Source organism: Aythya marila, assembly GCF_965140915.1.
Source record: "Aythya marila genome assembly, chromosome: 14".
NCBI classification, from domain to species: domain Eukaryota; kingdom Metazoa; phylum Chordata; class Aves; order Anseriformes; family Anatidae; genus Aythya; species Aythya marila.
The window spans coordinates 15128619-15155034 of record NC_139055.1 but is presented as its reverse complement, the minus strand read 5'-3'; the positions used below and the strand labels follow the sequence as shown (position 1 = coordinate 15155034).

Here is a 26416-nt window from a genome sequence, read left to right as displayed (position 1 = left end):
TTTCAAAGCAGTCTGCAGGAATTAAGACATGTATCTCCCATTAATCTTAATGGAAAATGTTTGTTGAAATCCCCAAGACTGCTTTGAAAAAGAAGTATTTCAACTTCACAGCCTGGGTTGGATGCCTGCGTTTTCATTTGAATATTCACATCTGCGTGTTGGCCCGGGGTCAGTAAATCATTTAAATGTGTGCTTCAACATGCACCAGCCAATAAGGCTGCTCGTGTGCTCAAAATTAGGTAAACATATAGATGTCCCATCCAACAGAGATGGGGTTGCTCACGTGATTCTGTGTTTTGCTGATCTAGTGCCTGCAGTCTGCAGAGAGGCTGCCATGAGGAAGTTGTGTTTTGCCAACAAATACCACGCTGTTACCGCGCTTATTCTTACCGAGACAAAGGCAATCTCGGAGACACGCTCCAAGACATAGTCACGTCTCAGAGACATCACTTGTTTGTGTACCTTGGCTTCCTCATATGTATTTTGGACTCCCAAACAGGGATTTGAACCAAATTGAAGACCTGGACCCAACTGAACAGTTTTCAAATATCCTTTTAGTTCTTCTGAACTCAGTTTTCTTTCTAGTCTTTCCTAGTCTAGGCTTTCTATATTGTATTAGCAGCTATTGTGAGGATTAAAAATAAAGCAAGAAAAACCCTTCAACCCTAAAAAACAAAACCTTAAAATAACAGTGAGATGAAGTAGAACAAATCCTCCTCCCCAGCTGGATTTCAGACACACAGAATGCAGAGGGCTTTGGCAATCCAATATACTTTCAGCTTCAGCTTCCCTTATGTCTGCATGGCAGCACAGGACGCCCAGGGACAGGAGTTAAACCCTGGAACTTGAGCTGATCGCCCAAGGATAGGCAGGGAGCTACCCCCTTGGGGCCAGGCATTTGGGGAAGGATCACCAGCAACATTTGGACATAATCTAAGGCTGGGGAAATGAGGTCTCCGAACGCATGGAAATATTTGGATCCCATCATCTGATTCTCACTTACCCCGATCAGCTCAAGTCTGACAAAAAATTAATGACTTCATGCACACAGAATTTCAGCTTTTGAAAGCCAAGCAGCTATTTGCAGCTACATTTTAAAACTCCAAAACCAACACCGAATGCGTAAGTGCTCAGCTGTTACCATTTGCAGACCCATCCAAGGTAAGCAGGTAAGACAGCAGCTTGATGTTAAACATAATCCGGTGCGACCACGCGCAGCATGAAGGAGAGATCCTGCTCTCCCACGCTGCCTGTTGCTTCCCTTGCAATTTAGACAGCAACTGGAAGACAAGAGGGGTGAGTCTGCTCAGTCTGCTGATCTAGCAGAAAATTAGCACAGCAAGAGGAGAAAAAACCCTCTGAGGACTCCTTTGCCCCGTATCAAAATTGAATGTTGCCCAGAGGACAAGCCCAGTGAGCCAGCTCCTGTTGGCCACACAACCTGCAAACCTAAGGCAAGGGAGAGGGAAAAGATGCACAACTGCAAAAGGGGAAAGAGACTGTCCCTTCTGGCATCCGCTCAGTTAGGGTGAAACCTTCAAGCCCCGCTCTTGGTGAGCAAGTGGCATCCAGCATACGTGGGGGAGGGCACAAACTTGTGTATTTCGGGCTAGCCAACAGACAGAGGCAGGTTTGCAGAATAACACATAACCAGTGCATGCAGGGACGTGCACAAAAAAATCCCAGCACGTGGCTGGCAGCCTGCATGATGCTTTCGCACAGCTGTGCCGAGGCAGACGCAAAGCAAGGGCGCCCATTTGGCCTCCGCTCCGTACAGCTGTAAGCTTGGCCCGAGTCCTGCCAAGCACAGAAGAGTGCCACTTTTCATAGCAAATCCCTCCTTCCTTCCTGAAATGCTCCACGTATCGCTGTGATTTGGAAGGAAGAACACACATGAAAGAGGCACCCAGACTCTCCTACCTAGGGCACAGGCACTGTTAGGTGTCAGAGGTACGTGGCCCGTTCCCACTGGGGGTAACGCAGGGGCTCGGTACCAGGAGGATCTTTATGCACATGCTGCATACAGAACGGGGCTTCCTTGAACTCATTTCTGTGAATGACAAGATCATTTTCTGAAAAAGAAACTCACTCGGCTCCATCTGAGTAATTCCACTGATTGGAACCACTGGTAGATTGCTCTGTAGCTCACTGATTACGCTCAGTGTGAATAATTACGTTACGAAAATAGGCCGGCACCGACACTGCCGAGGCCAAGTCGGAGCAGCAGGGGATGTGGAAGGGCTGAGCCCACCTGTGCGAGGGCCACACAAGCACCCCGACTCCAGGAGGACAGCAGGAGGTGTCTGTGTGGCTGCAGAGAGCCCACCTCCAGGAGCTCCGAGGTTCATTTGTCCTCCCCTACGGCTACAGCATGCTCCCAAGTGGACGGGCTGCTCCATCCCGGGTCCCAGCCGCGCGTTTAGCATGCATGACGGTGCTCCTGAGGGCAGCGCCTACGCGGAGTGGCGCTAAACATGCTGACAAAGGCAAGGGAAGTGACCTGGAAATGACAAAGTGAAGCGAGGCAAGGAGCAAAGATGAGGCAGCAGAGGAAAAAAACGTCTGCGTGGTTATATCGGTAAAGCCCACCGAGGAAAGGCGGCGGGGTTTGGCTGATACAGTTGGCGCAGTGCAGGCGCTGCTGGGTGTCTGGTTTGGGCAAAAGCTCTGAGGATTGGCAGCCAGAAGATTAATCCTGTGCCTCCCAGAAGCAGTGGGGGCTACACGTGGAGGAAAAAAGACTACTTTACTTTTTCATCACGTAGAATATTACATCAAACAGCAGAGACGTACTGTCCGGAGCACGGTAACAGCTTCCTGGCAGCAAGCACAGAGCTGCCACGCGATTCTTCGCAGCTCAGACTGCAGTTCCTGAAGCTGGAGTCCTTTTTTCATAACGAGAAGTAGCAGAAAAATCACTTGATCCGGAAGGGATCACTTGTAAAATCAAAATCAGTTCTAAAACTAAAGAGCCACTTTTCACAATGAATGATGTTCTAAATACTGCAAGACAGGAAACAGTTTCCTGAAATAGGTGCCAGTTAATTAACAAGATGTGGTAAATGAGTGCATTTCCTGCACAACAAACTACAGATGTACCCTTACAAAGTACATGATGCTGAAGTGGAAGAAAACTATTATTCTGAAGTGAAAGACTGCCCGCCGGGGGGTTCGCACTAAAATAAGTCCTCCAGGAATACCTTCACCCAGAAACACAGGCAGCGACCAAGCAACCCTTAAACATACCAGTATCTCCTAAAGGAATCAGTACAAAGATGAAGCTCCTAAATGCCCGAGAAAACACATCAGCTGGGCCTGTTGGTTTATACAAAAGCTCAGGGGGCAGGGCTGAGCTGCCTCCTGGGAATAAGACCCTTGGGGCACGTCCATGAGCTGCAGTATCAAGTCATGAACCGGCTCTGGGTCCTGCACGAGGCCACGCAGACACATCTCAGCCTCAGCACCCTGGGACCACAGCGTACTTGTATTTAATCAGTGAACGCCAGTGTGTGCTGGTTTGTCTAGAGTTACTTAAGCATTTGGGCACCGTGCTGCATTGCAGGGGGCAGGCAGGACGGCGCAAGCAGACAGCAGCTTTTCATCACCTGACACCCTAACCCCTCCGAGAGAGGTGCCACTAACAAACTGATGGAAGAGACCAGTCCTAAGACCACCGTGGCTCATGATGACCCTTCCCAGATCAACCCGTAACACCCCCAAAGCCACCTCCCCCAGCCTTCTTTCAGAAACCTGCCTCCAAAACACTTTACATGTGCAAGGCTCCCAGCCCAGAGGGAACGGTGCTCGCTGAGCGATTCACCTGGTGGGCTCCTAGGTGGGAAAGTCATTTGGGAGAGACACAGCCATAATCACACACTCTGGGTGTCCAGCCCCCAGTACTATTAGTCCTTAGCAGACTCTGTGAGCTACCAACACAGAAATACTGTTCAGGTTATTCCCTAGAATAATAAGCACCAACCTTATCTGCTCAGGAACATCTCTGAGCTCTCTCGCTGCACACAGCCAGTGTCAACTCACTGGGATGCCAAACGCTTGACTTTCATTACGGCAAATTATTCACAGCAGAAGTGTCATTTTAGCAAAGTAAACCCCTTGCCATTGCAAATATTTTCAAATCATGACTTCCCTTGCCTTATACCTGCGGCATCTTAGCCCACACTGCTCTGCTCTCCTTTAGACCATGCTTGGCTGTTCCCACATGAAGGAGAGTCTCCAATTTACCAGAACACAAAGCAAAATTAACAATAACCTTCCTGAGACCTTCAGAAAGAAGCATTAATATTAATTTTTACTGCATTTTGTGATTTTTCCCATTCCCCCAAACAAATTCTCTTTTCCTACCAGAACGCCCAAGTATGCACGCGCTCCATCTTCAGTATAATCAATATATTGACACAGAAGTGAATGCCTTGCAATACATCTTCTTGCTGCTTTAATACCCTGACTTTTCCCTATGGCTGTTTGAACTAAATCCATTCTAAATCTTAACTGTGTTTCTGTACCAATGATTTCCAACTCAGAGGCTTTGCATTGACAATTACACACATGCCCGCACATACCTACATACGAGTCTCTGTTAATTAAGAGATACTTGAATCCTTTAAGACGATTTTCCAAATTTTACAATTTCCCCTACAACACTAGTTCGGTTACCAATTAACCCTCCTGAAATATCACTTTGTCCAATGCTCTTAAAACAGTTCTCTCTCTACACAGCGGAGAGAGGCAGCGCCATGGCACAGAACCATGCTTTAATCTTCCAACATGCAGATATCGAGTCTGGGCTTTGTTGTAACTGTGCTTTTTGCTAACCTATCCAGGGGTGAAAACATTCAGCATGACTTATTCCCAACTCCACTTACCCACATTTATTTTGTTAGCTCAGAGCAGAGCCACCGAGCCACAAGAATCCTCACCCTATCCTCAGCGGTCTGTTTGGTACGGCCAGTGCTGGCAGTGAATGCAGATTTAGCACATTAACAGAACAAGTAGGATAAAACAGCAACAGGAGAGCAGAATAGGTGTTACAGCAGCTGGAACACACCTTACTTCAATCTCCCAAAACGTGCACCTCTGAAACGGCAGCACCACTTCCCATTTCCAGGCCTGAGTTTGTGCTGTCAGCTGCCCCAAGAAGCGGACACGGACAGCAGCTGAAACTGCTCGGCCACAACAGGGCTGGAAGTACACAGAGGGCTTGTCCTGCCCTCAGCTTGCACCAAAATAGCTGGGGAAACGAAGTGGAGGCTCAAGTCCCTGGTTGTGCCCCAGAACATCAGTTTAGTCAACCTTACTTGGATGTCAATGGAGTCTTCAGGACCATATTGGTCTTCACCCACAAGGCAGTAAAAGGAAGACAGGAGTAGAAACAGTCCCTCCCGCGAGCCATGGCTGTCTGGGTATTCTTCCTGCCAGCAAATCTTTGATTTTTCAGCGTTAGTGGTCTTTGAATTGAAGTCACCTGCAGTGTCCTGCATTTCCTAACATGCCTTTGTCCACTGGGATAAATGCACATTTCTGTGCTCTGGTCAAAAATGAGACTTTTTCCCCTGATCAAAGGAACTGCATCTTTCATGTTGCATAAATAACTACAGAAATGAAAATACTTTTCCTAGATGAGAATGAAAAAAGAAGGACAGAAACCTTCCTACATAAACACAACAGAATAGACACTCAAGTCGCATACCAAGCATTTTATGGTGGTTTGGGAAAGAGAAGGAATATAAAATTGGAAGTTAACATTCCTCATGGAATGAGATTAGAGATATTTATTTTACGCTCTACTTGAAACATCATAGTAATTTTCATCTGCACTAATAAAAATAAATCAGAAGCTGATCTTCCATGCATTAAAATTACCATTTCATGCAACAGTCACAATGTTTCTGAGACACATGTGCCCTTTGGAACTCGTGCCACAAATAGAGCTGAATTTAAGGACTGCTGCGTGCACAAATTTATGACACCAATTCTTTCCAAAGCGGGATATCGTCATGTACAAAATGCCACGTGAGCAGCTACAGAAAAGCATCCAGCACTGAGTAAAGACCCTCAGCTTTCAGAAGAGTATTAAGAACTGGGAAACTAAAAGAAATAATCACAATGGATGGCACCAACTGTTGGGTGACCAGCAGAGCCCGGTTTGGAGAACACTCATCACCCAGACAGGAATTGATGGATTCACCAGCAGTCTGCAGCCCAGCCTCTCCCAAAGACGCTCGTTTGCAGAGCAGGATTCAACTTGCTGTTAGACAGGAGAAGTTCAATATTCATTAACCAAAAGAGCCCCCACTCTGCGCTGCTGTCTGCAGTACAAATCATCTGCCTGTGGGTTTTGTCAATGCCATCACCCGCTGCTTGGTGAAGGCTGCACCTCGAGACACCACGCGATGCGTCGATATCCCAGCCCTCAGCTGGGGGGTTCAGAGCCAGAGTCCAAAGCTCGGAAGCTGCAGCCACTTTTTGAGAGATTCAGACAGAAAATGCTGGAGAGACAAAAGGTTGCACCTCAAATTTGCATACAGCAACTCCTCGCAGTAGTTCAGTCTTTGAAAAAGAGCTATGTGAAAGGGAAGGATTGAACTGGGCAGCTGCCCCCTGGGACATTTACTCCAAATCCTCCCAGACAGCTCTCCAGCAGGCTTGCAGGTGCATCCTTTTGTATTGCAACTCAAGATGGCAATACATCTCAAAATGTGCTAAAACAAACTTGTCAGGTACATTGATTTTAAGCAGATAGTACACTGAAGTCATAGGGACTTCATAAAATCATAAAGAGATGCAGGCAGAAGCTGCTTCTTCCTTGCTCTTTGCTACCTGCCATCCCCATTGTTACTTAGGATGGGAGACGTGCAGGGAGGCAGCTCCAGAGGCAAGGGGGGCTGGGGTAACCTCACCCAGCTCTAGCAAACATTGCCAGGGGAAAATCCGAGGTTTCTTAAGAGGTCGAAGCCAACCTTTGTTAGATTCTTCTGTGTCTACCTTTCTATGACTGAGCTCAGCACCTTGGCAACATGCAGATAACCTGAGAAGCTCACTCAAGCCATAGCTAAGTACGGTAGAGCCCCAGTACTACAAAAGCTGTCAAAAAAACCTGCTTCCAAGCCTCTGGAAGCCATACAAAAAGATCTTCATAGCAGGGACCAAGCAGATGGCTAAGCACACAGTCCCAGCAGAGGCACGGGTCATGCTGGAAGGTAAATCCAGCAACCCGCAGAGCCCCGCAGACACCTTTCAGTACCACCCTGGCTGAAGTTTGCCCCTCCAGCACTGGCAAGGCTTGGTCACAAAGGTGTTTGCTCTCCCCTGTATGCCTGAAAACGCTCCTTATAACACAGCTATGTCACAGTCCTGTCACCATGTTCCAAATAACTCATACGAATGTCTCGCATTTTTCAAGTGGTGTCATAAAACGCGGGGCTGCACATGCCACAAACACTGACATATTTCACTAATACAATCCAGCAGCAGCTTACAGAGAATATTTATGCAGCTCTTTATTATTTCTTATGAAAGGTAAACGACCCTTTTGGTGAAATGGTGACTTGTGCTGACAGCATCTTTGTTTTTAGGGAAAAAAAAAAACAACAATGAAGGGAGGTTCGGTGAGTTTGCAAATTAACTGAGGGGTACGAATTTCTCCGGCCTTGTCATAATAAAAAAATTATCTTCAAAAGGTTTTAATGCCATTCATCTTTTAAGCTGGTCTTGCTAAACTAGTTACTTCACACAGTAATTAGCAGCAATATGAATGAGCTAGAGATGCCTATAAATTAAATCTATATATTGACTAAGGGAGTCTGGAAACACAGGTTTCCATGATTTAGAAATCACCTCCCCAAGATACTTTCATATCTTAAGGTCAAATATTTCTAAATGAGGAAATTAGTGATTCTGCTCATTAGCACAGGGCTGAGGCTAAGCAGAGTCAGCTGCACACCCCGATCTGCTAAAGCATTCCCAGGCCAAGGAAGCAGTAAGATTTCAGATGTCTGTCTAATTAAGTCTTCTTAATTGCTGTTTTACTAATTGGAGTAGAGTGGTTTTGTCATGATTTTAGCTGTTGACGAACAATTAAGTAGAATGCAGCATTAATTCCTCCTTTAACTACCGAGGAAGGCCAACGCATGCTCAGACTCTAGTGAAAGAAACCAAACCTAATCAGAGCGCCATGGTTATTAGCACCCAAGGTGGGAAGCCAAGAAACCAGCACCACTCCCCACCAAGCCAGCGGCAGGAGATCCCCGCAGCGCTCCCAGCCCAAGCAGGTCGGATGCCACAACCTCAAGTCCTCGCACTTGCCCCTTGCTCACTGACAGCGACAACCTTTGAAGGCTATGCCAAGGTGACTCTTCACCAAGTTACTTTTCTTCTTCTTTTCTTCTGTGTTTTCTGCTATTCTACTTTTTAGCATTTCAGACAAAAGCCCGTTTGCATTTCTACAGGTATTTCCCGTTAGCACAGGTCTTTGCAAAAAAGATCTCTTCCACTGCTGGTACTGGATTCAGCCCTCTGCTACTCCATCAGGAACAAACTTTTCAATATTTTAAGCACTTACAAGAAGGACCTGCGTGAAGTCTCTGTGAATCCAATACTGCTTTTTCACAGCAGGGAGGTAAGCCAAGGTAAAAGCTGATGGTTCTTGGCTTTTCTAGAGCTGGCCCATTGGTAAAAGGGCACGTCAGCCTCACTCCCTGCTGTCACAAATACGGGGAACTTCAGGCTGACCCATGACAAGGCACGTGCAGCATCAGCTTTCATGGTTCTGGCACTGTAGAAGCCAGGAATTATCTGAAGTAATTGGGAGAGAGATTGGGCAAACTCATTCCCCTTTTCAGCAATAAATCATCTTGGGGAAATTGCTCAAGGCCATTTGAAAGCCCCAAGTGATGCTCTCCCAAACACCTTTCCCTTGGGAGGCAGCTTAAGAGCAAGATTCGATCTGAAACAGTAGTATTCACTGCTTTCTTACAGCTTTTAGATCCCCTCCCCATCCCTCCAGGAGGCCCCTGGCTGCTCCTGCTTTCAGCCCTGATGCTCTTTCCAAATGAGATCAGTGCAAGCTCCCCGGGTCCCCAGTCTACACGCAAACCGCACCTTGAGGGGAACCAACACCAGCTTCCAAACTGTGCTCTTCATTCAGATACTTACTGAGTTTCTCAATCTTTTCCAGAGGACTAAGAATTGTCTTCAAGCTACAGAGGAAGCTTGAAGGGGCACCAGATCGCCCTAAGGAAGAGCAGTCCAAGACTCGGGGGACCAGGAAGGTTTTCAGGAGCCAGCTTTGAACCCCCTGTTGCCTGCTACATCACAAAGCGGCCCTTAGATGAGTCCCACAATCTCCCTGTCCCTCTGTTTCCGACTACCAGAAGTGGATAACAGCCTGTCTCTAGCAGGGAAGGACGCCTTGATAAATGTACTAATTATCACCAGACACCCCACCCAGCAAGTAAGCAAAGAGGCCATTTATTTGCCTAAAAAACTTCCAGTTATGAAAGCAGTGCTAGAAAATTGTGCAAATCAAGACCCTGGAAACTGATTAATTAAATCAATGGGAATTACAGAATTAATTTATAAGAAAACTCAAACCTAACATGAAATAGTTTGTATCGATCAACAGACAAAGTCCTTCCATGCGCTGAGAGCAAATCCATTTTTATTATTCTTAGCACTGCAGAAGCTGCCATCCAGCCGCTCCGCAGCACCGCCACAGCCCTCGCAGCCCAGCTGCAGCTCCACCGCTCCATTTGTCATCTCAATGCCCCATTTGTTCCTGGGAACACCGATCATCTTACACAAAGCAGTTGTCGTGCGTCTTCCCAGTCCCGACCATTTCGAGCGCTCCGCATTCCTCTCCGCACATGCTCGCGAACATCACTTGCCAAAAGAGTTTTAAACAGGCCTTGTCAAAGCATCCAAAGAGAAGGTGTTCAGGACAAAATCTCTGATTTCTTGTGCTGCTTACCCAAACGGCCTCACGCCTTACACACGAGGCTGTTCTTTTTGTAAGGTGCCACTGGGATATTTGGACGTGGCTCGTAAAGGGGAAGAGTTATGCCAGGAGGGTAGCAGAGAGAGACACGACCACCTTGAAATAAATTCAGGCGCATAACTCTACGAAAAGGAAAGCCTGTCTACCTGTAACAGAAGCCATTAGGAAGTGATTTAAAGTAGTTTAGAAGTAGGATTTGAGTGGCTGTTTGAACACCTCCTTTAGAGCACAAAACACTCATCAGGCTATTTATAGTCCCTGGGGAAAAGCTCCTGATTTCACCCCGCCACGCACAGAGGACCAGGATCTGTTCTCACTGGGAAAAAAGAGTTTCAGCAACTCCAATGGACATGAACAAGTCACTGGATTTATCTCACTTTAACTGATTTCAAAAAACTTAAAGCAATACTCGAGCCAAGTACTCTCAATCTCTTAGAAACTCAGCCCTGTACTAGACCTGCTGCTGTGTAGATAGTGATTGCTCATTTATTGACAGCAAAATGCTGAGGATCAAGCCTTAGTATCTGCTAATATCCCTCCTGAAATTGGACTTCAATGGTCCAATCCAACTCCCATTAACCAGAAAGGATTGAGTCCTATTTTCTTTAATGGAGTTGTACATGAAGTTGTAGCAGTTGGGAAAAATATTAGGAATTTTTTCCCCGAGTGGGCAAAAAAAAAAAATCAGGATCAGGGAAAAAATACATAATTTTTGGACCAAATACTTTTTACTGAGTGCATTTTATCTGATATGAAAACTCCAAATCTAAGGCTACAACAGAATTTCAACTACACTGATGTATTCAAATTAAAAAAATTAAAGTGTTGAGAAGTAGAAATCCACCTCTCATTCAGTTGGGCATTATTCAGAAGCAACCCTGGTAATTCAGAAGCAACCCTGGTGAAGCCAGGGCAGCTCCAGGAACATAAATATGAAGTGACAAGGAAATCCAGCCTACTATTCACATCACATATTTCATGCTTCTTTCTATTTCACAGTAATACACCGAGTTAAGCTGCTTATTAGATGGGCACATTCTCCTAACCGCAGCCAGATTTGTATTTTATGTCGGGCTAACCATCAGGACCGACTGCCCTTTAATCATAATACTGCTGTCATTTGTGGTTCCACTTTGGAAGATACTGGCTTTAATACACAAGCTGCACAGCTGTTAACGTTGCTGTATCCCAGAAGAGAAAAAGCACAAGAGGAACTCCAAGAGAGGGATTTTACTGTAGCCATCCCCGTTCATACAGCCCTCTCGCACATTTTCCTCAAATATTTCTGCTAGCCTATGTGATGCTGTAGCATGCGTTGCCAAGTCCCACAGCACACCAATTTGTAAATAATGACCTTTCTGACATGACCTAGTAACAGCTAATAGCTATGCCATAAAGAACAAAAGGCTTTGTTGCGCAAAAGGTCTTTTATGGAATGAAAAAAAGCCCAAGTGCTTTTTATGAGCAGGATCACTACGAGATGCGTGCTTCTCGTGTGCTCTGTGTGGATTTGAGAAACGTCTAGCACCAGTTAATGAAGTTATCCTAGAAAACACAAACAACCCCCAAAACAGCATTTCAACACGCACCCCGCAGCCTGGCAGCTTATGAATGAAATGCTCCGTAGGTGTTTGTGTACATTTATAATTTACGACACCACATTAAGAAATAAGACTGAAAATGACAAGCTGACACTTACAACCCTGTACACCACGTGGTGGTATCTTAGGGCTTAGCGAGCCTCCCGACCAACGTCTTGTTTGAGCCAAACGGGATGCAAAGGATCTAAATCACCTCTAGCATCTGGGTAACGACCTGCAGCAACATTGCCTGTACAACATTTTTATTGGGGATGGTTTAAAACAATACACAACAAACACCTGAAGTGCTGTTTAACAGAGGCACAAGCTGTGAACAAAAGCATAAATCCCATCCCTGACGTGCAGAATTCGTGTGAGGTTCATGCTGGCAATCTCCACATGGACTGAAAGGATCAGAAACCTCTCCTCAAGGCCTTGGCACAGCAAACCATGCCCAAGTCCTCCCTTATGGCCTGAACAGAAGGGTCACATCTCACCTTGCTCTACTCCAGATCCTACTTCAGCATGCATCCCAAATTCGCATGAAGTCACTGCTCATCTCACAGAGCCAGACATCCCTATCTGACAGCTCACGTAGGACCACAGAGCCAACTACTCTGAAGGGCAGTAAGAAAAAAAAATCTCATCCCTAAACAGCTAGCAGCCCTGTCCTTCATTTGCAAATGCCCACGCTCAGATACTGTCCGTGACTTCTGAAGAACAGGCCACATGTCCCAAATTATTCAGCTTATTTCAAAGTATCTTCAAGGTCACAGGCTTAGCATACTTACCAATTTGTCATAAAAATATATTTTGAAGAGGGCAAAATTAAGAGCATTCTAAACAGTGGTCTTCCAAGCTTTGCTTGCTTCCTGACTTGGTTACATTGGACATGATAGGTGCAGTAACCATTACTAAAATGACTTAAAAACAAACAAACAAACAAAAAATAACAACAAAAAACAAGCCTCCAACCAAAGCAATAAAAACAAAACACTCCAGCACAAAATTACTTGATTCTGTCAAATGAGGTCTTTGTGGCAGTATGCCATGACCCAAAAGAATAAGTCCACAAGCAAAATTAACTACTTCATTCGTCTTTCACTTTGGGCTTTTTCTCCTAATAGGTATTGGAGCTTACCCCCGACCCTTCAGAAAAAGGCACAGGATCCCACAGTGTCAGTGATGCTGGGTGATATTGGGGTGTCATGTCAGAGATCCCCAAACGTCTCCAACTCAAACCCAATGGACTTGCAGCAGCTCCAGCTGTTAGACAGCAGGATGGGAAATAGGAAGAAGCCACCCAAGTAAAAAACACACTCAATTAGTGGATAGCCTATACATTTTAAGGCTTCATACTTCAAACCCAAGGGGTTCTCCTGGGTCCATTGTTTGCCTTGGTGAATTACTTCATACTGTGTCACCCCAACAGCCACATCACCAGTGACCCGTGTAATTGTAACCTCAAACTCCTTTCTCCACATGCAGATAAAGCAGCTCTGCAGAGCTTCAGTCCCCTGAGTAAGACAACAGACTTGAATGAAGTGACAGAAGACATCAGAAGACCTCAACAGTCATCTTTGTTTTTCCCAGACCCACTGGGTACTCACAGCATCCAGCCTGTGTTCCAGCAGAAGTGCCCTGGCAGCAGTCCAGGGACTGCCACAGAGCCCCGATGCTTTCAGAGGGCACTTTCTCCAGTCCACACAGCAGAGCAAGGGGTTGCACAGCGATGTCTGTCTGAAGTCTGATCTTGCGCCCAATTTCTACATCCCTGCATAATCCTCGTTCCTCTCCTGAGCTCCAGCCCACAGAAAGCATCTGGCCTTTTCTCTGCACCCATGCAGAAAGTTGCAGCTTCTCGCACTTGTGGCTTTTTCTTCTATCTGCTTTGATTTGTGGACAATAAATTCCCTGGAAGATGAGCCCCAAGGCCGGGTGACCAGACCCTGCACGCTGTATGATGTTTATACACATGCATTCAAACAGACTATATGTACGTGTTCAAAATCGCTCAGGAAATGAGCCACAAAATGTGTAAATGACAGCACATTATTAATCTTTTTTTTATAGCTTAAATTAGAATCTTTGGAATTTCACAGCCAGAGACTTTTAAATAGGTCAGAAATGTGCTAATCACACTTAATGATCGCGCTCATATGCGCTGCATCAGAGCTAGTAGCGAGGGAACCTGAGCAGAATGGATATGAACCACTGGTACATTCAGAAAAGCATTTAACAAACCTCAAGTGAGTTTTATGCCAAAGCCAAAACACACAGCCCGGGCAAGAAGTTGTTTTTGGTTTTGGTCCTGCTTGTCAGAACCGAGCTGTGAGATTTCATGCTGATCTGAAGCAAAGCGCTGTGCCTCTGCACCTTCCTTTTGGCTGGTGCTGCAGATTAGCAAGACTCCAGATTTGACCACTTACAACGGGAGAGCACTGAGTGATGAAAAGAAAGCCCTTCCCAATAAGGGATGTGCTTTATTAGTGCACTTGTCCACACACATTTCACCCCAGGTATGCAGAGCTAAAGCACATTCCTAGGTATCAGCATTTTGAGATCTCTTAATGAAAGCAACAGGAATACACACAGCAACCCCAACAATCATGTAGGCTCCAAACCAGGGAACACTTCACAATATTTCCAAGTTCAGACACACACTTATGTTCTCTTTACAACTGGACTTCACGTACAATACACCTGATGGAAAAATTGGGGAAAACATGAGAATTTCAGTGAAATACACCAGAGCTGCTAATTAACCCTCTCCCGTCAAGCTACTGATACGTAACCAAAAACTTAAACCAGGAAAAAAAAAAAAAAGTCAGCTATATTTTATGTCAAGCTGAGGAAACAAAGTCAATGTTTGTCTACTGTGAAAGTACAAAGTCAGCAGGGGAGACTGCTTGGAAGCTTATAAGAAAGCTACAGAGAAATGTTTTTTGGTTTCTTTTTTTCCTCCAGTCAAAATTGGCTTCTTCTGAAAAACAAAGCAAGGCAAAAGATGAAAGGCCTTCTTTTTTGAAGCCAAAGATGAAGAGTACAAAGAATATTAATGACTAACAAGTCTGTCCATAAATGCCATGAGCTTAGCTGCAGCAGGGACAAGAAGGAAGAACAGCTCTGCTGTTAAGTAATGAAGTTTCTGATCTAACCAGCAGCGCTGAAGGCTGATTGGGTCATTTAGGAAAGGAGCATTAGTTCAGAAGAACACAGATTTGCTGCGAAGGATGAAAGGTAAGAAGATGCCATTAGACACATGTGAGTGCTCAGGATGACTGTGGCTCACTCACAACGCACGGAGCAGTAGTGAATTCCCAATTAGGGCTTGTGTCTCCCTCCTGCATGTTTGGATGTGTAGGCACACATGTCTGTCCTGCAGGAAATTTAGGAATTCTTTCAGATTTGTCACTCACCTCGCATGCTATTTCCAAGGCAATTCAGTTTCAGAACGTTGTACTTTAATGAATCGCATTTCCCAAAGGAAAACTTCAAAAACACAAAGAGGTTTGCCTCTGGCATGGTTATCAAATCCCACAGGGGCCTGCCCAGCCACTGCAGCTTCCCAGGCTCCTGGCTCCCCCATGCCAGGAGGGATTTGTTGACAAAGGGCAGAGCAGCAGCGGAGGCAGGCGCCCAGCCTCTCACCTTCATGCCACGACGTACAACAGCGCCGAGCAACATCAGCACAAAGCACATTCCTCCACGTTTGACATTCGCCCGTTCTCCTTTGAGAAATTCTTTGAACTCGGGGAAATAAAGCAAAACAAAACCACAGAGAAAAATAAAGAGCCAGGAGTGACACTAAGCAAACTTCAGATTGGGAATCTGATTCATTTGCCAGCTCACGGGCATACACACCTAGCGTGTCTATATTTATACGCGGGGACTCAGGCTCTCTGCTCTGTAGAGGCATTCTGAGCATTTTTAAATCAGCAAGAAATCAAGAATCATCGCGCTTCCAGGAGAGATGATGGAAAAATCCCCCCTGGTCTAAGCTGTGACCGTTCAGGTTACAGGAGCCTTGAGACTGCAGCTCTCCTTACAACATCCAGCAAGACGGAGAGCCAGAACAGATAAAAAAAGTATTTGACATTCTTTCCCTTGACAGGCCATTGCTCACTCCTGCAGACAGACTGGATTTTGGATTGGAGTCTGATCCAGTAGATGATATGAGAAGTCTTTGTGTTAACTTCAGAGGCCTGTGGGATGGAAATTTGGGGAGCATTCTTATAATATGAAAGCTGGCAATGTTCAAGCAAGCACTGCCAGAGAACTGTGCTGCTGCCCCCGTCTTACAGGGCTGGGCATTAAAAGCTGCAAGTTCAATGCCAGCTTTGTCCCTAACACCCAGTGGTCTCAGCAGATCCCCAAACTCTCAGCATCTCCGTCTGAGAAGTGGGGATAATGAAGTGTCCCAGCAGAAGCAGGAAGGTTCGTTAATGCCTGCAAGCACTTTGTAGATAACGAACATCGAGACAGCAGTTAGCAGAGGGATTTTGGGCGGGCAGACATAAATCTGAAGTACTCACATCGTCTATGCTTTTAGACAAGTATAGCAGCAGATCAGTTCCCTGTATTTAGTGGTTGTGGGCTCCATCTTCTCAACATACTGAGCAGCCTGCCTTTGATCCAAAAAATGAGCCCAGGGAGAATATTCACATGTTTAATGTTAATCATATGCTTAAATGCTCTGAATTCATAAAGAGGGTAAAAGAGAAAAGTGTTCCCCAGCTCCAAAACAAACACAAATTTCCAGAAGTTATATTTAGGACATGAGTAAACATCTGACCACCAGAGAAAAGGCCTCAGCTACACACCTGCTCAGCTTCTGCAGCCCTGAAGAAACCCAGAGGTGGGATAAGCGTCTGAAGTGAGTTTGCTGAGACAAATCATTTCTTAAATAACCAATGGGATGTTATTAGAAAGAGGCAAGTCGGAGCATTTAAACTACTAATCCACAGCCAAAAAGGGTCCCTGAGCAAGGAAAGGAGGGAAAAAAGCAAACAACCAACAAATGAAGTTTAGTATGGAATTCATCACATAGATTTAAATTATGGTTATAAACTAATTTCCTATTATTGATTCCTTTATTTACTGGACAGGCACTGCCACCAGGACCCCACAAGCACCTCAAGCCTTGCAGCAGACATTGGCAGCACTTGAGCATCATGTCCTTAATGCTCTGCATTAGAGAAAACTTAAACACTATGCAAAAGGCTTTAGGACACCCTCCACTTTTCCCTTTAAAGCCTTATTCATTTTAAGCACAGCTAAGATGAGAGAGATCGGTGTATCCAAAACTTCTAACTCATTTTTACCTCCTGCTAAACTCCTGGCCTAATCCCTTGGGGCTACGAGTGTCCTACACCTGCTGACTGGGGTGTCCAGCAGCCCGTCCTCTTGCATCAGCCCCACCTTGGCTCCTGCAGGTGCCTCAAGTCACTCAGCAAGGACACAGCACTGCTTTTGCAGGGGTGAATCTGGCCAGCAAGAGAAGGTACCCATGGCATCAGGTGAGCTGAGCTCCACCTGGTTGCATGGATGCACCACCAGAGAGCAAGAAGTGCTTCAGGCCACGTTCACAGCTACGACCCGATCGGTGTCAGGAGCACGCACAAGTAGCTGGCTTCCAGAGATGATTTTCAAAACTCTGCTCAACAAGCATATATAGCAAGAAAAGCCGCAGGCAATTAAAGGACCACTATCCAGAGCCTGATTGCTCTAACAGATCCGTAAACATTACCCAGCTTACTCACAGCAACATCACGCTTCACCAGCGATGTGAAAAGGACAAATCACTCTCTCAGTCTAAATCACCCAAGATGCTAAATAAGGTTCTTAATTATTTCAAAAGCCTTTTTTTTTTTTTAAAAAAAGAATCCTTTAAGATTATTGTCTCCAAGCTTGATTAAAATAACACTTAAAATCCTTTCACCTGAACATCATTACGTGAAGTTGACCCAATGCTATAATAAAAACGTTTTCATCTCAACTAATGAATTTTTGTGAAGCGTGCTGTTTTCTAACAGACACGCCACATTATCTGAACAAACCAGGGTTTGTTAACTACATTAGTCACATCTTACAAAGGGTTAACCAGGTAATTATCTCCCTTGGTTGGCTGAACTAGGACTATACAAAACACTGTGCTTCAGAGGAGACATCAGCTTGTTCCTACCTCCACCTGCCGTAAACCAAAAACCACAGGGGACAGAATTACATTGCTCCGTGGGGCTGCAGGAAGTCCAAGGGAAGTGACCCCAGGAGCAGAAACACCGGGTTTGTTCCTCCTCCTTTGCAAGGCACTTTGCTGTCCTAAGGTTTGCAGGTTCTACAGAACACCACAAAATGCAGTCATTGCACCTCATTAGCATGAGCTGGCAGACCCCGCCACTGGGGAAACCTTCTGGAGAGGGCCAAATGTCCCAGGAGACACCACTGGGACTTTCTCAGCATGTTGCCTAAGAAGCCCTGTCTCTCATGATGGGGTAGGTTGCAAGGCATAACCACAAACCTGCGCACTCTCAGAGCATCTCTGCCAATAAGCTAAGACCAGCAGGATATCACTGAGTGCCTCTGCTTTGTTCTGTGCCTCCACTAGAATCACCCAGGAGGACAACTCCAACAGACCTTCACAGCCAGGCACCTCTCCCTGGCTAGAACCTGGACTCACCCTTTCCTCTACCATTTCTTGCAATCCAGAAAGAGCATGAGAATAACACATGAACACATTCCCATCCTCACCCTTTACCCGGTCCTTCCCCATCCTACACAGGCAGTCCTCCACCTCCCAGCCCCACCAAAGCAAGCAGGACTTGAAGAATCCCGGGAAGCAGAGGCAAGGCAGATCGCATCGTTCCCGCAGAGCCACGGCCAGGCAGGAGGTGCCACCGGCTGTGGTTATCCCGCAGCAGGAGCCCGACACGGGGCAGGCTCGCTGGAACTGACCTTCCGTGCTGTATGGGCTCAGGAGCAGCAATTAACTTCCACTCTCATTTCCCTCTGACCTAAGTCCAGAACGACTCCCATTAAGTAATTACCGACACGTTGTCACTCTGGATTGTTGTCTCAGACAAAGAGCCCGCGGAGCTGCTAAAACAAAAACAATCTTTTGAAGCATGAAATACCTGCCCAGGAAATTTCAGCTGTGGAACACAAGTGAAACTGCAGCAAAGGACCACGAGGACCATCCAGCCCAAGGAATGCAATCCAGACACAAACAGCTCCTCCTCCACGCTCCTCTTTTCCCCCTCCTCGGTGTTTTATGCTGTGCCAGAGCTGAGGGGCTGGCGTGGGTCCGCACAGAGGCCACCCAAACCCCCCGAGCTATTTGGTGTCACCCAGGGACACCCCGGGTGTTTCGGCTGGCACGGACAGGGGCTGTGCAGCTGCTCCCATGCCCTGTTAATAAGGTACTACGGACACGCTCATGCTGCAAGCGCATCTTTGACATAACGTAGCATGACAATTTCTTCAGAGCCCCAGAAATGCAGAGCATACAAATAAACCTGAGCGCTGAAACCACCTCATTGTTCATAGGAATATGCACACTGCACCTGTTACGGCCAAGGGCACTGCCCGTGCCTCGGAGCTGATTATTTCAGCCTCCACCAAACCTGTCTGTCTCGGAGGGCTGTTAAATTCCAGGAGCAACCAAAACGCTGCAAAATTATTTCACGAGAAGAGATCACGAGCGGGTATACAGAGAGACGTCTTTAGATCCAAGGGAAAGAAAACAATCCACAAACTGACATTTTCCCCCGAGCTTCTCTTACAGCAGAAGACTCCTTTTAAATTAAATTCGGCTGCAAGAAAAGAACTCGGAGACCGACACCGGCAAAGTCCGAGCCCGAAGCAGGGATCTGGGAGCCCAGCCAGCCCCGGGCTGGGGGCAGAAGGACCGGGGGTCGCCCCCGGAGCCCCCAGCCCCAAAACAGCCGGGGAGGGGGGGGGGAGCAGGGGGCAGAGCCGGGTGGGGTTTTACCTGGAGGGGGAAAGGAGAAGGAAGAGGAGGAGGAGTGCGGGGAGGGACCCCGGGCCGGGGGCACTCACCCAGCTACGCGCTGCCCCCGCTGCCGTCCATGGGGGCGGCGGGGGGACGGGAGCCCGCTGCGGGCCGGAGCCGCCCCGCGATCCGCCGCATCTGCCCGCCGCCGAGGAGGAGGAGGAGGAGGAGGAGGAGGAGGAGGAGAAGCAGGAGAAAGAGGAGGAGGAGGAGGTGGAGGAGGAGGAAGAGCGGAGCTCGCCGCGCCGCCCCGGAGCCCCAGAGCGCAGCCCGGCCGCAGAGCGCCGCCTGCCCGCAGCGCCCGGGATGCGCCCGGCGGAGGGGAGGGGGCTCGGAGGGGGGCAGGTGCAGCCGGGCTGGGGTCCCGCAGAGCCGTCAGAGCAAGGGTGAAGCTACGGGGAGGTGTTTATCTGCTTGTTTCTGAAAGCACGTGTCCCTAGGAAGCAAAATGACCGCGCCACGGGTTGAAAGGGAGGATGCGACATCGCAGTTTTCCAAGGCAGAGGTCACACTAAATGCTGGGGAAGGCTTTTGAAGCGCAGCCCCACCTTAGGATGGCCACAGAGGATGTCCCTGCAGGATGACAGGAGCCTCATTTGCCTCTTGCTCTACCTGTGCTCTCCGTGGGCCAGGTAAGCTGCTCTGCTTCTTCCCAGCTCCGTTTGCCTTTGGAGCGATTGCCAGTGAGGACACGCTAACACAAGCCAGATGCGCAGGCGTTTCGTGCTTGGATGTGGGGAGAATGGATCAAGCCCACAAAATCATCGCGCAGATGACGAGCAGCCAACTCAAGGTTACGATTTCCAGTCACTACAGGCCCCGGAGCAGACTGCTTTTCTGCGATGACTCAAAGCTGGAACACGGCCGTACCGTGCCTGCTGACACTCGGGCACTACGAGGAGCATAAAGACCTCGGATAAGCAGGATTAGGGAATTCTCCTAGCCCAGGGTGGCAGAGGGGAGCCACATCTGTACCTCTCTCCATGTGCCAGCCCAGGCGGTGTCTAAGGGGCTGGACATTGCCATGTAGAAACACAGAAAGCAGGCTGGAAGTGGGCACCCCACATCCAAGAGCCCACGTCCTGCCTGCTCTGCTTGCACAGTCTGGCATCTTCCACCAGCCCGGTTTTGTTTGTTTGTTTAAGTGAAGGCAATCGACTACAGTCCTTCTGAGCACAGACCCCATTACAGCCCAAGCCCACAATGCTGTCACTTTCCCACTTTATGTTTACCAGCACCACCAATGTGACACCTGCGGATTAAGAACAGTTTTGTGCCAATGCACGGGGTAGAAGGGGTGGCTCTGCCCAGAGGCTGGGGCTGCATCAGTTTTGTGCCATTAATTCTGACCTCAAGCCCATGCCTGCCCACACGCGGGTTTTCCCTCTGGAACAAATTGCCATCCAGATGGGCAAACTCAGCTCCAAGGGAGCAGCTCTGCAGGCCCAGCTTAAAGACAGCTAGAGACAAGTCTGAATTGCCCACACAGGCACCAGCCCTCTGCACAAGGATCTCTGCCTTTTCTTCAGCAGGAACAGCAAAAACGGCCCTTGTTTTTGCAACTCTGCTCTGCAGATGGGGGGTGTTGCACAAGGCACGCGTGGAATGGTTTGCCCTTGTTTTGCCCTTGACTTGGCACCTTTGGGTTTTTGCTCGCCCTCTAATACCTCCATGGCTGCTCAGAAGTCAGAGAAGCCTACATGATCACAGATATCTAAGAGATGTTTTCTCTTTCAGCCACTATTTTTCATATTCCTGCTTTCTGTTGAGGATCCCCAGAGAACGAAGCCACAGGGAAGGCACAACGTCAGAGGCAGCTATGCGTATTCCCTGAGCACAGATGAGACTGCAGCGGATAGCTAAGGAGGCAGGGAGGGATGAAGAAGCTCAGCCATGGTAGAATCTTTTCCTCAGAAGGATATAAATACAGAAGAGGTGAGGGAAACACAAAACCAACACAACCTGGAACAAGCATGGCTTGAACCAGAAGGGCAGGCAGCCTGGCAGATTGACTCCGTGATCTTTCACTTAAATTCTTTTCTTTAAACTTTAACTTTTTGATTTTAAAAACCCATTATAACTACAAGTTCTCAGTCAGGCTTCCTAATCTCCATCTAAAACCAACACATAAATAGCTTCAAAGTTATTACATGGAAGACATAGTTTAGTCCTTCTTACAGGACAGGCACTGGAAAACATTCACCCTAAACTGGGAATTCTTCCAGTTTGTGCACTCTTGAGTGAGCATACAAGTAGACGAGCATGCTTACCTTATTGACAACATCCTTGTTTTTCTTATGCCTCTTGGACCTTTCAGCAGGAGTAGGACGGTCTCCTCCTTCTCACAGTTCTGCAGATCAGTAACTCTCACCTGTCTCTCATTGACTCATTTTCTACCATGTGGTGTTAAGCTGTTAAGCGTATGACTTCTAAGCTTTGTCAAAGAGAAGGAATACTGAATTTGTTCCACTCTGTTACATCTCCTATCCTCCAGCCATTACTAAAAGTAGGTGGTTCAGAACTGGCTTCAACTTGTTCCTTAGATATTCCAGGGTAGTCATCTTCAGGCTTTGCCTGTTTCACTGTACCTTTTGCACCTGTGCCCCTCTGCAATTTCCATGTTGTTTTCTGAAGGTCTTCTAGAATTAAAAAAACAGGGAAGCTCACTGTAGAATTCAGCCAATAACAGGTCAGTCACTGATTTGGGTCTTTATTGTATTCCGTTTCAAGAATACATGTTTTCTTAAAGAAAACAAGATAACGTAACTGTTTGATCCTGAACAAATAAGAGCAATGCCTTTTTTCCCCTGATATAAGGCACCTGTCCAACATTTTATTAACTTTGCTAATTGCATTAAGCATCATGAAGTGCTGAACAGTCCTCAACTGCTAATTCCCAAATCACTATAGTTTAGTTGACTGTTAAATGAGAAAAATTCATAGTAGGAAAAAAAAGAAAAGACATTTTAGATCCACAGCGGCCGAGCTGATTGTACAGTTCTGAATTCTGATCGGCTTCTAGCAGCAATCATACTTTATGGACCACTGGAAGATGATGCTAGGACTCAGACGCTATGACATGCTTCTGAGCTGTATGGGTGCAAGTGAGAATGACTGACAGATCTTACGTGTTCAGACATTTATACAAACAAGAAACATTCGTTTTCCATATGTGGATGTTTTATGCAGATTTCTGGGCAGATAATTTGTACCTGCTCTTTCATTTTGTTACCTGTAGTATTACATGTGAACATAATAATAACCTGAATTTACATACACAAATTACTGGAAGGTCTGGATCTGGCACACTGGGGAGTAGTTTCTGGCTGGAAACATTAGAGACGTGATAACTACTTAGACAACTATATGAAATGAAATAAGCACCTGTCAAGGGAAAATGCGTTGTTATGAAAACTGGAATTGGTATGTTCTCAAATAAAAATGTAATCTACGAAAAAGAGTTGATCAGAAATTCTCTCCTGCCACTCTCTTGCATTACTGCTTTTCTCGTTTCTTTCTCTTTTCCTGGGTGAAAACTTGCCACCCAGAAGCAGAGAGCTGCGGAGGCAGAAGCAGCACCACCACACTGCAGATGTGGAAAAGCAGTAAATCACCACTCGAGGCAGAGAGTTGGCAGAGAGTTGACAAAGGTCCTGCAGTCCAGATGCTGGCTCTACCTGCAGGGATCAAGCATATGTACACCCAAGGAGGACCCCATCCATGATGTGGGCGTAGCATACATTGGGACCGCCTGTGCATGCGTGGTAAGTTTGACCTGAGAAATGTTGGACTTCATATTTTTGGGCCTGACAGTAGCTGAGACCTGAATTCTGCTCCAGAAATACGGAAGAAACAAGGCTGGAGGATACCTGTGGAGGAAGCTGCAGCCTTTGGATCATGGTTTTGTGGAGTGGATATTATTTTTGCCTTTTCTCATTTGATCATCAGCCAAATTGGCTACAGCTAACCAGAAGAAAACTACAAGGAATCAAGAAAAACAAACAAAAAAACCCCAACTAGTCAAACTACTGCTAATCACATTAGTTTATATACGTTGTTTACAATTAGTCAGCATAAATATTTGTTTCCTTACTTCAGTAAAGACTGTATCTTTCCAGGACTCTCACCTTTATCCATGGTCTGTGGCAGACAGCAGAGATAGGTACCAATCACTCAGCTGTTATTTAGCAAGCACTCCAAAGTACTTTGATGCAGCAGCAGTGTAAATTATCAGTAGCAGCTAAATGTCTCTTTTTAATGCATTTTTAATAAGACACCTAGGAGAATGAAGAAGGAACACAAAAGCACCAAAAATAATAAATATCTTTGAGTTGGCCTCCTAGTCTCTATTTCTGCCTTCCTGCAAAATAGCATTTTCATATCAACGCGCAAAGGGGCAGCTCCTCAGCTTCACCCAGCTGTGTGACAGCATCATTCTCTGCCACACCATAACCCGTCTTCCACGGGCAAGGGAAAGCAGTGGCAGATCTGTAAAAGGCCGTGGAAGGGATGCACAGAGAAGAGGCCTCCAGTCTGCAGATGTTCCACGTCTCCATCACCTCGGTCTGTCTAGGCAACAAAGCCACATTTCCTATGTTGCCAGCAGGCTGTAGAAGAAAAGTTGTCATTCCTTGTCATTTGAAATAGATGAGATTTTCAGCTAGGAAGAAAAAAGGTGGCAATGGGGTATATTTTCTTCATTGGCAACTGACTCCATATTTTTTGATAAAGTAAGGGAAAAAGTTGTCTGTCAGTCACCAGCTTGGTCTCATTAGTTAAGAGCTACACCCACCCTTCTGATTTCTCACCCAGCTTAGTGTTATATATTCTGTGCTAGTCTCGACATATACATTTTATTGCCTCAGCGGGGGACTTAATTCCACTAAGACAGAACTGCCCAAATCTCTGCGAGCAGCTGAGCTTCGGGAAGTCTCTGGCCGCGCACCCCGCTGGCTCTGCTGCTGTGAAGGCCAGAGGAGAACAGCGCATGCTGCAAGGCAGCCGCTCCCCAAACCACACAAGGAGCTCATGGATCAGAACCAGCAGCTAGAATTGCACCCAGGAGAAAGAGCACTGGACATTGAGCAATAGCTTTGCTACGTTCTCAGTTTAATTAGAAAAGCACCTATGGTGACACGTTGCCTATGTGCCAGTTTTCACTGAGGGATTCATCAGGAGTTGAAAGGCACCCCCAGTAGGCCGTGAGATTTCTCTCTGATATTCCCCTCACAATTTCAGCAAGTATCTGTGCTTTTTTCTTAGCATTGTGATAATTTTTACCAGTTGAGGCCCGTCAGCAGTCACAGGCAGGTGCAGCTGGCCCACAGCCACCTCAGGCCATCAGGGAAGCAGATCCTCAGCTGCCCCCTGTGACGAGGGCTGGAGCCCCTTCACGTAATGGCAATTTCTGTCTTTAGCTCTGACATCTTAATGAGAATCTGGCGAGACATCAGGTCCACAGGAAGACCTACAAGTTCCAGAAGTAGCTTGCAAGTAGCTGTAGATGCTCTCTTACAGAGCTATGGCTGTCAGAGCTGGGCACAGATGGCAGGGGTCCAGTCAGTGCTGGCCTGCCCGAGGGCCTAAGCCTGCAGTCACTGATGGGCTTCAGCTGGGGAGAGCTCTGGTCCAAGCTCAGGACCTTTGGTGCTTAACAGCATAATGACATTTACCACTATCAGCACGCCAACAAACTAGCTGCTTCTTCTGTATGTGTTTTAGCTGCTTAATTCATAAAGGAGCTTTGCACATCTGCAGCACTGAGACAAGGGGCTTGTTGAGCCCAGCAGAAGGGCTCTCAAGCCCTTGCTATGGCTGTGGTGGAGTGCTAGCACAAACACTCCAAAGTTAGTCGCAAAATTCCCCTCGCGTTTTGCCGCTTCTGGGAAATGCCTTGAAGTGAGGTGAGCCGGCTCCTTCCAGAGAGCTGTGAAGCTGCTGGTTTTGTTTGAAGCAGGGGGCAGAGGGGCGCGTTGCGACCATAGGTCAGGGAAGGCATCACTTTTGGGAAATGAGTATTGACACACTGAATCTACTATTACAGAAAAAAAAAAAGAAAAAAAAAAAAAAAAAAAAAAAAAAAAGCACTTAATAGCCCTTTGTTGATGCAGATTATTTCGACAAGACCTTCAGGAAACTTACTTTCACAGTGCAAGCCCGTTTTCAGGCTATTTTTGCCCTTGCTGGATTTCATCTCTTTTTCTAAGATAGATTTTTCTTCTCCAAAGATGAGATCCCAGTTTCTTTCCAGACTTGGACAATGGTGCAGTTTAAGAGGGTGACAACAACATGCTTCTTCTCAAACCACCGCACAAAAGCCGTCAGTCAGGATATTTACAATAAATACAGACTCCGAGTGTGAGGGCTCCCATTTCCTGGCAGTGTTGCTCTACATCGTGTTTTCTCTGGAAGGAATCAATTACATCAGTGGCCTCGGGAATGTATGTTGAGATGGTTTAATCAGAGCTGAAAAGCACAGTACAGAAAGGGGCTTCAGTTCTTCTGGCGGGACACAACGTACCCAATTTGGGAGCCACTAAGGAACTTCATGGTATCAGCCACGTTAGCTCATCTCCATCCAGTGTCAAACTGGCTGGTGGCAGCACTACAGACCTGATTCAGCAGAGCACTGAAACACACTGAACTTTAATTTCTTCAATTAGACTTCAACATGTGCTCTGGGCTGAGGATATGCCACAGTGCCCACAGAAATCACAGCACTGTTCAGCAGGTAATTTGTTTTGGCCAGTGAACTCCTCTGTAGATAAAAGTTTTGTCATGTTTCCCGTGCTCCCGGCTGCTGCTCGGCTCTCC

At 46.8% G+C, this 26416-nt stretch overlaps 1 protein-coding gene across 3 annotated transcripts in view; it reads right to left on the bottom strand.

Moving 5' to 3' along the window:
• Window positions 1-19802, bottom strand: part of RASGEF1C (RasGEF domain family member 1C) — a 72344-nt gene extending 52542 nt beyond the window's left edge. The window contains exon 1 of one of the 3 annotated variants that reach the window (XM_082771836.1): window positions 19651-19802. Coding sequence is in view for 1 of the 3 variants with exons in the window: in XM_082771834.1 (XP_082627960.1) it covers window positions 15012-15018 (7 nt within the window). In the remaining 2 variants the exon portion in view is untranslated. Of the gene's footprint in view, window positions 1-15011; window positions 15025-19650 lie in introns of those variants that run through there. The other 2 variants (XM_082771835.1, XM_082771834.1) reach the window with 2 other exon arrangements.
• Between the last annotated feature and the right edge of the window lie 6614 nt (window positions 19803-26416).